Source organism: Tupaia chinensis, unplaced genomic scaffold (assembly GCF_000334495.1).
Source record: "Tupaia chinensis unplaced genomic scaffold, TupChi_1.0 Scaffold000659_1, whole genome shotgun sequence".
In the NCBI taxonomy this organism is placed as follows: Eukaryota; Metazoa; Chordata; class Mammalia; order Scandentia; family Tupaiidae; genus Tupaia; species Tupaia belangeri.
The window spans coordinates 1,107,635-1,119,791 of NW_006160181.1; the positions used below are offsets into that span (position 1 = coordinate 1,107,635).

The following is a 12,157-nucleotide window of genomic DNA, read 5'->3' on the forward strand; positions in this document are numbered from 1 at the left end:
TATGTGTACCCCTGTACCCCACCCCACCAATCCCAAGTTAGGATGCTAGGTCTGTTAAGAGAGCCCCAACTGCTCTCTTAGATCCAGAAATGTGTTTGGGGTTTGGAAACACACCCAGTTTGTCCTTACCCCTACTGTCCAGCCCCAGTGTCTTCCCCAGATATGGCATGGAAGATTTCCAGAGGGAATAGAGTTCTGTTAGGAGAAAGATGACTACATAGACAGTGTGGGTTGCACCTCAGGAGGAGATGGCTGGCAGGTTGAGGGGAAGGGATAGCCCTTTTCTGCATTCTGCAGTGACAAGGGCCATTTTGACAGTTGGGTCAGGGAGGTGATAAACTGGGCAGGAGACTGAAACCTGTGTAGTGGGTGGGTGCTGAGGTCTATGGTGAGAACATGGCCAGGGAGTTGAGCCCCAGGGTTCAGATTCACATATCATTGCTTCTCATTCTGTTATTGCTGAATAAAGGGCTAGAGCCACAGATAAGGGTGGAGCTCTCTTGGGCAGACCCTTGGAACAGATGGTGAGGAGAAAGCACACAGAGCACTGGCTTGAAGGAAGACTTTATTTCCCCTCTGATCTCTAGCCCCACAGCTGTAAATGTGTGGCCTGACATTCTCTGAGGCCCTGGCAAGAGAGGTGCAGAATGGCCTGTCCTCCTGCCTAGTGGCTGTGGCCATGGCCGTGGCCATGACCGTGGCCATGACCATGGCCATGACCATCATTGTTGCGGCCAGGGCAAGGGCCAGTTCCCCCAAGGCCTGGTCCGTGGCTGTGGCCTTCTCCTTTAGGGGTATTCTTGTGCATCTCCTCATGGGAGGCTACAATCAGCCTCGCCATCATCATCATGTACTCCTCGAAGCTCAGTTCGCCATCTGCATTGGTGTCCAGGTCTTCCAGGATATCGTTTATGAGCGTCTCATCTTTCTTCTCCTTCTGTGGGTAGGGGAGAGAGAGCTGTTAGGGCTGGTGTGGCCAGGAGTGGGGACTTATCGAGCACAGAAAAGGATCAGGTGGCCTGGTCCCTGGGTCTCAATTTAAAAATTAAAGAAGACTAGGGCCTTCAAGTGGCATGGTGGCTAAGGCACTGGACTCCACATGGCCGATCACAGCTTGAGCCCTGGACTCAGCAGCTTGAAAATCACATCAGACGCATGCCCCAAATCCCAAGAGAAGAATGGAGGAGAAGGGATTGTAGTGTGGGCATCCACTCTGGGAGATGATTTTTCACTTTCCTTCTTTCTGTCCCTCTTTGGCAAGCACATGTGCCCTATGGCAAAAACCTAAAAAAATAAACAAATAAATAAAAGCGACTATGGACGGAAAGCTCCTGGTGGAACACCTGCTGTACATGTGCTAACACTCCCCAATCCCCCATCTAACTACAGTCTGAGTACTGTGATTCTCTATTTCACGGAAGAGGGGAATATGTCTAGTGTCTTGCGTGAGGTCACACAATCAGTAAGTCTAGAAATGTCACCTCATTTAGTTCTTACAATAACGTTAACAGGTAGAAATGGATGCCGCTTCCTCTTGGAGGAAGACTGGAGGAAACCAAGTCTTGGAAAGGGTACTTGGCCTTCCTGGATTGCTGAGGTGTGGAAGCGGACAAGTGGAAATGCGCATTCAGGTCCACCCTGCTCACTTCACTTCCCCTCCTTCCTTCTGGAGGTTACTAGTTAATGAAACTCATTTCAACCTACATAATGGCAAAGCACTTTAAATAAGATGGGATGAGGTCTGGGAGACTGGGGGGACAGAGAGCAGGGCAGATGTTCTGTTCACCCCAGAGGGTGTGATGAAGTCCACAGGGGACGGGTCGGGGCAGATGGAAAGACCAGGTGGGGAAGAAAGGAGGGTCAGCTAGTTCCAACCTGCTGGCTGGGGCAGCTCAGCTAAGCCCCTCTGGAACTGTGGGGTGCCCAGCTGCCCAGAGCATACCCTTCTGAGCAGACTGGGGTGGGGGGCCTGGAAGGGTTCCAGCTTCCGCTCCTAGCCTGTCACTCTGTGGTGGCTGGGGGTGCTGTGGGGGCTGGAGCATGCGTTGCAGGGCACACAGGGGAGAAGCCAGCCTACATAGCCTCTTGGCTGTCCCTTCTCTTGTCTGCTCCAATCTTGAGTCCTGATCGCTTGAGATCCCCACCATGGGGGGATGCCAGCCTCCCTGAAACTTCCTCCTGTTGCAATTCCCCACCTTGCCAAGGTCAGGGCTGAGGGTGCCTAGGGGTGCGGACCAGGGAATGCAGAGAACAGCCAGGTGGCCCATCCCTGGGGCTTGGGTCCTTTCTTAGAGCCAGGATGTGTGGCTTCAGGACCCAATGGTCCCACCCTTCTTAGTTCAGGCTTTTGTTTCCCCCCATTCCCCAAATTTAAAAAGAACACCAAAAGGCCACTGGAACAAATGTACCCTTTCCCTAGAATTACCTAATCGTGTTCATTCAGATCAGGGAGAAAAGCGATCATTTTCCTGAGGGCTTTGTACGTGCCGTGCTGGGGCTTTCTGCATGCTCTTACTGACGCATTGGTTTTCTGCTGACCTTCAGGGTTAGCATAGCCCTTTAGGTCTTTTACCTCAAGTTCCCATCTCAGGCTTGGAGATCCCTCAGCTTCCTGCCAAGCGTCATCTCTAGGTCTTACCTCAAATGTCCCCTCCTTGCAGAGGCCCTTCCTGCCCACCCTAAGCAGTCAGTGCTGCCCTCTGCCGCCTGAACCACCTGCAGTGCACTCTCTCACTTTCTTTGAGGACTTGCTGGCATCAGATTTACCGCACTCTTTACTGCTCGATGCCTTTGTTGTGTGTCTCCCTCATTAGACTTGTGGGTTTCCCGTTTGCCACGACACCTCTCTCTAGAGGGCCTGGCACACTGCTGGGGTCAGCAGAACAATTTCTGGACTCTGTCCGTGCCAACCCTGAGCCCCAGTGATAGGGCACCTGCTGCCTTTGGAGGCAGGGACCGAGGAGCTAGCATTTTTTCCGTGACATCTGCAGACTGCACCCCATCCTCCCTTCTTAACCCAAACTACCAGAGGCTGCATCAGGCCTGCCGAAGTCCAGCCCTACCTTGAGAAAGTTGGGCAACTCTTTTCTCACTAGCTGTCCGAATTCTTTCTTGTTCAGCTTGTCGAAGTGGTCCAGCCTCACTGAGTACCGGTGGAAGACGTTGATGATGGTGTTTATGCTATTTTCCATCTGCGACATTTCTCCAGCTATCTTGCACTCTGAGAAACAGAGAAGCAAAGGTTAGGCGCTTAGTCAGAAGGGCTGTTGAGCTTTCTGGATACTTCCTACTGGCTGCTGGCAGAAGTGAAGTGGGGGGTGTGAAATAAAAATAAAGCACAGGCTGCAGCTAGGAGACCGCCTGTCACACACAGGTGAGGAGTGATATTTTTAAGATATCTGAAGAACGCCAAAAAACAAAGCATTTGAAAGCAGGAGGCTCTAGCAGAACATAACCTAAGAGCATTTGAAGAAAGTTTAAAAGTTGGTGGGATTCATCAAGGAGGGCTTCCAGGAGGAGGCTCTGGGAGGAAGTAGAATGGGGAGGAGAAGGAAGAATGGTAGGCAGGCTTCTGCCTGGGAAGCTGGCAGCTCACTTACCGAAGCTGAAGCTGAGGAGCCACACAGAGGTTTGGTAGAGCAGTGCATGCCCGGCATTTATAGGCAGCTCATGGCCAGGACACTAGGCCCTCTCTCGGGGAGGTTGCTTCACAGGTGTGGTAACCCTGCCAGGAAGAGGGGTGGGGTGGGACAGGAAGTGTTCACACAGCTCTTTTGGCTTTTTTTTTTTTTTTTGTGAAATTCCCAGCCCTGGGCCTGGAACTGGTTTGGTAGGAAGCTGGTTGGTTATTTTAGTTCCCCTGCTGCCCAGCCCCCAGCTGTCCCTGCTCAAGCCAGCAGGCCTGCAGCACCTCTGGCTCCCCTTGCACTCTCTGAGCCCACCTGTGATAGCCAGAGCTTGGGGCTGCAGTCTGGCCCTCCTGTTCAACCCAGCGAGGATGGAATGAACCTTCCCAGTGCCTATCTAACTCTGCGAGAAGTGATCTCAGGATGGGGTGGTGGCACAGGGTTCTTAGATTCGCAGGGTGGGAGTTGGGATTTCAAGGGTGTTTGGAGTGGTCAGCCTTCTTGCAATCTAGATGAGGAAACTGATGAAAGAGAAGGCTGAGGAAGGTCATATAGCTGGTTGGTGACCTACCAGGGATTGAACCCAGCTATCCTGACTCCCGATTTAAGGCAATTTTGATTCTACCTCTCTCTTGCAACCTGAATGAGAGCTCCTAAGGGCGAATTCTGTTTCTAGCATCTCTCAGCCTCACTCTTCCAAATCCTGCTCCCGACGAGGGGTCTGCGTCCTCCAAGAACTTTCAATCTAGAAGACAAGTGCTTTTATGCAGCCTCCTGTGAACAAGATGTGTCCCTCCCTGGCTAAACAGCTCCAGCGGCTCCCCACTGCCCATGAAGAAAACCGAGCTTCTTGGCCCAGTACTCGAAGACCCCCAGAATGGCCCCACCTATCCTGTCAACCTCCCCTTTCCTCCCTCTCCACTGGGGCACATAGCACCTGCCTCCCACCTTGCCACCAAGGAGACCTTCCCCCACTCTTAGGGTGAGGCCCTATTCATCATGACAGTCCAGGAATCCTGCTCTGCTATTCCCATTATGATATAGTCTCTTCCTCTCTGCAATTATTCCCACTCTTTGGCTCTTAACACTTGCTTTCCTGAAGCAGACTCATTTGCATACTTCTCCTCCATCTAGTAACTGGCTGTGAATCCTCAAAGGGAGGTTCTTATTCACCCAGGGCGTGCTTGAACTTGCAGGAAGATCACGTCTCCTTACTGGCACCCCCGTGGGTGCTCCAGGAAGCACACATGGAGACCCTACTGGGGCACCTTCTCTTATGCTTGGGTTTGCCCCAGCCTTTCTGCATCCCTCAGGGAAGATGCTTCTCTTTTTCCACCTCTGCTTTCGTTTTGCCCAGACTGCATGCAGCCTTCCCTCACTGCGGGCCCCTCCTGACTGTCCTGCCTAAGGAAGCTCATGGTGGCCCTGGTGTGTGCTGTCTAGGGCCTGAGCACATCTTGCCTTGCAACGCTGAGGTGGTGTGTGGAGTGGTAGTTAAGGGTTCAGAATGGCTGTGCCACCTCCAGCAAGTGACTTCTCTTGGCCTCACTGTTGTTATCAGTCAAAGAGGACAGTAACAGGGCCTACCTGAGGATTGCGACAGTCTCTGTGAAGCCCTGTCAGTAAATAAAGAGCTCAGCAAATAGAAGGTCCTATAATCAGCCACCTCTTTACCTTTTTATTCATTCAATCACACACCAAGTGTTGGCTGAGCACATACTGTGTGCCAGACACTGATGCTAGGTGCTGGGGATCTCGGTGGGTGAATCAGTATGAAGAGGAGACATAATCTTATGTCTTCGGGTTCAGGGCCTAGCTCCGTGCTGCACACACCACAGGTACTTACGAATGACTGAGTTAAACATCTATGAATGAAGTGAATGAATGCTGCAGACATAGCCCAGGAATACACGGTGGACTTCAGATTCCTCCCCTAACTGAGTCTGCCTCCCATTTTTCGAGCTAAAAAATGTGAGAAGCAGAAACCACAGCCAACAGCCCTAGCACTGAACCTAGTGGCAAGTGAGGTCCTGGCTCAGTGGACATCGGGCGCACAGGGAAGGAATACATGCAGAAGTGTATGAATGCGTGAAGAAAGGAGTCAGCGGGAGTTGAACACTGGTCTGGCCCCCTTTACCCTGTGACTTCCACAGAGCCACTGACTACGGTCATGGAGTGTTGATTCAGGAGAGGTGCTTGCCTTCTCAGGCTATTAAGAAATTGCTATTTTTCTGGTTTTAGACAATCCCGGCAGGTGCCTTGGGTGCCTTTCCCATGCGCTCCCACAATTCCCTCTGTTGCCTCTTTCAGAGCACTTTCCGCCGTGGACCAAGGATCTCCCACACAGGCGGTGGGAACAAGGCCCAGGTGAAGCTGACAGGGCTCGCTCACATCAACAGCACCAGCTGGCCGACTCTTGGCAACTCAGTTTCAGGGACCACTAGGGAGCGGTGGAGACTGTGGCGAATGGGTGTGTTCCTCTGAAGGGACGGACAGTACCCCTCAGCCTCAGGTGAGGGTCGCCACATGGGAAAGTGGACCAGGTGTTGCTGGGTCTCCCAAAGATGCAAGAAAGTATTTTATTTATGATAGAGAGCACGTGCACGCGCATTAGAGTGAGAAAGACGGAGATTGAGAGGCACCCGTGACAGGGTCTCATCCTGCTGAGCCCCCTCCCCCCAGAATTTCGCTCCCCAGGATCTTGAGTGCCTATGAGTGCCAGGTATGTTTCCAGGACAACCTGGGAATTTGAACCCGGAGTCAACCATGTGATTGCCCGCTCTGCAGTTCGGTTTTCTACCAGCGGTTCCAACAGGCTAGGTCAGGACATCTGAATTTTTATGTGAAAACTCCTGTTTATAAAATATATGAACTAATTTCAAAGAAAAACAAACAGATTAACAACGAAGCGGGGTGTGTGCCAGAGCACGCCCAGACAGTCAGCAGCCTCTGCTCCGCTATATGCCGTTCTAGACTTTCAGGTCTGTTTCCTGAACTTGACTGTGGCTCCTCCAAGCGGGGACACCGCTCGGCTCAACTCTGGAGATTTGGCACTGAAGGCCTGGCTTGGTGAACGCTGGATGAACAGTCGAAGGAATAAATGCAAGAGCGTATGAGTAAATGAAGGCAGGCGTGAGTAAGACGAACCCCGGCCTGCTCCCCTTTACCTGTGCCTTTGTGCAGAGCCTCTGACCGTGATCCTGTGGAGTCGATTCAGGAGGGTGGTGGAACAGGCAGGGGGGAGAGAAGGCCGAGCAGTTGGTGGGAGCGTGCAGACAGGGCTTCTAGACAGACATTCTGCATTTGGGGACCCCACATTGACTCTCACCTCTGAAGGCCACGGAGGGCCTGTAGGTCCCAGGCTAAACCAGACCCAAGGCTGAGCTGTCCAAGGTTGAGACCCCAGCTGGCTATTCCTGGCTTGAGGGATGGGTGCTCCAACCCCTGCCCACCTCCTTCCTCACTGCCAAACAAGCTGAGGTCTCCTCAGGGTACTTATTTCCCAGGCAAACTCAGAGCCACGTGCCAGGCATGAATCGAGCTATTTCCCCTGTCTCCAGACAGTGGCTCTGCAGCTGTCATCAGGAGAAAAGGGTGTGGTTTCCTCTGCTGGGTCAAAACGGAGTAAGCAAGCAAACTGCTCCCACAGCTACAACCCCTGTGCTTTTCCCACCCAGGACCAACAGCGTGTCCATGTCTGTCCCCCGTGTCCCTCTGGCTGCTGCCTTCAGGTCACGTGGGGTGTGTGGCGATGGGGGTGTCACAGCAGACACAAGCCTGGGCCCCTGGAAAACATTTACAATGACTGAGAGCTGAGAGCTGCGTTCTGGTCCTGTCTCTCCTAGACTTACCGGTCTTTCGAAGCCATTTTCATGCTCGGGACTCCATTTTCCTGTGCATTGAATGACAGAACAGGTGGCCTCCAGGTCATTTCTAGCACTAATTCCAGGTTCTGAAGAAAGCTGGGTGGGCCCTCAACACATGGCTCCAGGGCATCACCTCCTGGTTCATCTGTTCCTTCAGCACCCAGTCATGTCCCCGTGATCACAGGGACACCAACACCCAGGCCCAGCCCTCCCAGCCTTCAGACAACCTGTTGCTCCATGCTCCACTCTCCCCCTTCCTCCTCCTGGACTCCTGGATACTCTTCTTTGGAGAGCTGTGGATCTGGGCCACCAACCATAAGCCCCTTGCTCTCCCCGTCCCCTCACTGCTCATTCTGGATGTCTGGTGCACTAGAGTTTAGAGACGTTACTCACGAGTAACTTTAGGCTGTTGCCCCACCACCTTTGGGCTGAGCCCTCACCAAACCTTGGCCATCCCTTTGCATCCATGTAGCCTCCATCGACTGGCCACTCTGAGGTTCTGAGACACTCCGCCGAGGGCAGTCCCTTTCCCTTTAGCTACCCTGGACTGCTCGGGTAACCTGGCTTCTTGGATCCTCAGCCTGAAGCTTTGCCAAGTCTAAATACCTGTCCCTGATTTTACCTCGGCTGCCTCTACTTAGAATCCTTGTAATTTCTGGGGAACTTTATTTCCCAAATTGAGAAAGTGGCCATTCCCTTTTTACTTCCCCGGTGTCTGTTTCTCCAGTTATTTTTCTTATTTATTTATGTATTTTTTAGGGATTTTTGTTACGTGGTGTGTGTGCTCGCTGGACAGACAGAGACAGAGAGACAGAAAGCAAGTTATCATCCCCAAGGGGTGATCCTCTTTGGATTCTGGGCACACTTGCACAGACACCTGGTGTGAGTTCCAAGCAGCTGGGCCCTCGACTAAGACTGCAGTTTTAGTGGGAGTCCAATGCCTTCAGCACTACGCCACTGGCTGGCCATCTATTTATTTATTTTTGAAATTTGTTAGCGGGCACATGCACTTGCTAGGGAGAGACAGAGAAGAGAGGACAAATGAGATATCATTGGCAGGTGGTTGCACCCCAAGCCTTTCTCCTCCATTTCTCCTTTCAGGATTTTGGGCAGACGCACACGTGTGCCCAACATGTTTCTTAATCTTCTGGGTCTGAGACTGGAACTGCACAGTCTGCCATGTGGGATGCAGCCACCTCAGCCACCATGCCACCTGCTGGCCGTCCATCTCTTGCAGGCCCTGGCTTTTGTCCTCACTGCACCCCAAATAGTCTTCTCTCCAGAAATTCCTGATCAGTATCTCAGTCTCTGGCTACTGTCTTTCTTTGCCTCTCAGGAATCCTTTTGAAGTACACAGACATTTGTAGAAAATAAAAGGTTTTTCTAAACATAACCCATGCTGGCTTTATAATTATTGGCCTTTGTGTCTGTCTCCCTCACTAGATTATTAACTACTTGACAGAAGTTTCCAGAATCACTCATGCCTGGATGATAAACTTTGCATGTGAGAGATACCTGATAAATGTTTGTAGAACAAAATGAATGACTGACTTGTTTTGATAGAATTTATGGTTAGAAGAGTGTCACTTCCTGTGATTAAGAAGTTGTTAAAAGCAGGAAGATACAGAGGGAAGATAAGGAAGTGGAGAGGAACGATGGAGAAATAGGGAGACCAGGTAGATTCCTCTTGGGTGAAAAACAGCTCCAGGATTATCGGAAAGCACATGCTGCCACCTTGTGGCCACCTGCATCAGGACAGCCTGTGCTTTGATGCAGACGTTCAGTATTTTCATCTTTAGGACTCTTCAATACTTGTAAAAATTATCGAGTATTCCAAAGAGCTTTCTGTGCATTAAATATATCAATAGCTATTGCTGAAAATTAAAAAATAAAATATTTATTAATACACCTAAAGTATATTAATACACTTATTTTTCTATGAGTGAGAGAAAGGGAGAGAGAATACAACACCCTCAACAGTCTCGATGCTATGATCTATCCCCAGCCTTCAGCCAGCCCCAGCTCATAGGCACATGTGTGCCTGGTGTATTCATAGAGGTCTCAGGAATTGAACCATGTGAAGTTGCCCTGCAGAGCATCATGTTTTTACCAACGTGCCGCCATTTGTCCCTAGCATACTTTAAAAAAAAAAGTTACACAGACACACACACACATATACAGATAAGTGTGAGGGAACTTTAAAAGTTCTTAGAAAATGCAATTAAAGTATGAATTCAATTTAGCGCAAAAAAACCCTTGAAGTTCATACATAATTTTTTCATAACAAACATTTCCATGAACTTTTTTGAATACCTTGCATATATTAGAAAATTAGTGAGATGATTGGGACCAGCAGTTGGTGTAATGGCTATGTCGCTGAATTCCCATGTAGTCGATTGCGGTATGAGTCCCAGACCTGGTGGCTTAAACTCTCGCCTGGTGTGCGTGCGTGTGTGCCCAAGATCCCAAGAGGAGAATGGAGGAGAAGGGATTTTGCAGCATGGCCATCCCTCTTGGGGGGTGATTTCTCCCTTTCTGTTTCTCTGTCTCTCTCTCTCTCTCTTTTTTTTTTTTGGCAAGTGCACACGCCCTAGAGCAAAAACCTCTCCAAAAAAAGGAAAAGAAAATTAGTGAGATGAGTGTCTCTCTTTCTCTCTCTCTCTCTTTTTTTTTTTTTTAAGATTTTTGCCACAGAGCATGTATGCTCTGCCAGAGAGAGACAGAGAGAGAGGGAAAATGAGAATCACCCAACAGTGGGGAAGGCCACACCACAATCCCGTTTCCTCTATTCTCCTCTTGGAATTTTAGGCATGCACGCACATGTGTCCAGTCTTTTAAGCTGCCAGGTCCAGGCTCAAACCATATAGTTGCCCATGTGGGATCCAGCACCTTAGCCACAATGCCATCTGCTGCCTCCCCCGCCCCCTTTTTTTGCAGACCACTTTTTAACTTGAAAGAAGACAGCTAGATCCTTGTACCTATTTCTGCATTCAATGTGTTGCCATATGTTATTTTGGTTGAAGATGTGAACAAGATCTAGCCTCCTACAGATAAGCTATTCATATAACAAGGTGGCAGAAAAAAATATTACACATGCAAAAACCAGCAAGTGTTGATTCCATCATGAGAAAACTATTAAGAACAAATTCCACCCAACAAATGATGGCCAAGCACACTCACATTTGAGTCAGTGGTAAACATTCGTACATTTATATGGAGATCTGAAACAAAACGTGAGGTGAGAACAAGGTGGCAAAAATTGTGCACAACCGGTGTCTGTCTGACTGGGTTGAGGTAACAATGTAAGTGGCAGGAAAGTGGGTGGAGAAGAGGAAGGTGATCTTCACAGTGGTAAAAATACAGAGTTGAAAGATATCTTTGGAAACTTAAAAACCAAATGTTAGAAGTGTGTCCCCTTAAAACGAGACCAAAGATGTCAACAAAAGTTTTCAGTACAGTGTTAATATGAGCTATACAACTCTCTCTCTCTCTTTTTTTTTTAAGAGAGATTTTTGCTATAGGGCATGTGTGCTTACGGAGAGACAGAAAGATAGACTGAAAGTGAGAAATCACCCCTCAGGAGGAATTCCCATTTTGCAACCCCTTCTCTTCCATTCTCCTCTCAGGATTTCGGGCATGCATGCACACAGCCTGGAGTGAGTTTTAAGCCATTGGGTCCAAGACTTGAACTGTGGTTGACTACGTGGGAGTCCAATTTGCAGTGTCACTGTGGTCTGATCTGTTTAAACCCTGCAAGTTTAGAAACATGATCTCAAAGTTATCAAAAACTTCCATTCAAGAGTATGTATCAGAGTCTTTTTCATTAATTTCCTTAAAAGAGGCAATTTTTGGATTGTAGCCTATTACGAAATATTTTAGAAAGATCATCAGAATAAAGCGATTAACTATGAACATTAAAACTTAAAATGGCTACGGCTTGAGATCTGCTTTAACTATAACCCCAAACTGAAAAATACGATCATTTCTGTGACAAACTGTATTAGAACTATTTAACATTACAAGAGTGACTAATCACATACTCTTACATAACAGATATTTAAGAATCTCATAGAATTTTGGAACACCCAGTGACACAAATTTCTACACACAGAGAGCTAAACACCATTTCCTGTTTGACAATGTTTCTCACATAATTCCCCAGCGATTAGTGTGTTGCAGTCTATCTTTCCTTTTAGACCTAGCCGTCTTTCCTACTTGTGTTTGGGTACTCCTGTGTTAGGTGCAGATATTTACAAGTGCTATGTCTTCTTGAATTAGCTTTCTTACCACTGTCCATGTTGCAACCCCTTCTCTTCCATTCTCCTCTCAGGATTTCGGGCATGCATGCACACAGCCTGGAGTGAGTTTTAAGCCATTGGGTCCAAGACTTGAACTGTGGTTGACTACGTGGGAGTCCAATTTGCAGTGTCACTGTGGTCTGATCTGTTTAAACCCTGCAAGTTTAGAAACATGATCTCAAAGTTATCAAAAACTTCCATTCAAGAGTATGTATCAGAGTCTTTTTCATTAATTTCCTTAAAAGAGGCAATTTTTGGATTGTAGCCTATTACGAAATATTTTAGAAAGATCATCAGAATAAAGCGATTAACTATGAACATTAAAACTTAAAATGGCTACGGCTTTTGAACTTCTTTTACCATAAAC

At 48.8% G+C, this 12,157-nt stretch overlaps 1 protein-coding gene across 1 annotated transcript; it reads right to left on the reverse strand.

Annotated features, from left to right (window-relative positions):
- Positions 1 to 547: 547 nt before the first annotated feature.
- Positions 548 to 3,737, reverse strand: S100A9 (S100 calcium binding protein A9). The gene is made up of 3 exons (XM_014592107.2): positions 3,600 to 3,737; positions 3,063 to 3,220; positions 548 to 937 (listed from the first exon to the last, which is right to left on the reverse strand). The coding sequence occupies exons 2-3, from the start codon at positions 3,198 to 3,200 to the stop codon at positions 665 to 667; spliced, it is 411 nt and encodes a 136-aa protein (XP_014447593.1). The 5' UTR covers positions 3,201 to 3,220; positions 3,600 to 3,737; the 3' UTR covers positions 548 to 664.
- Between the last annotated feature and the right edge of the window lie 8,420 nt (positions 3,738 to 12,157).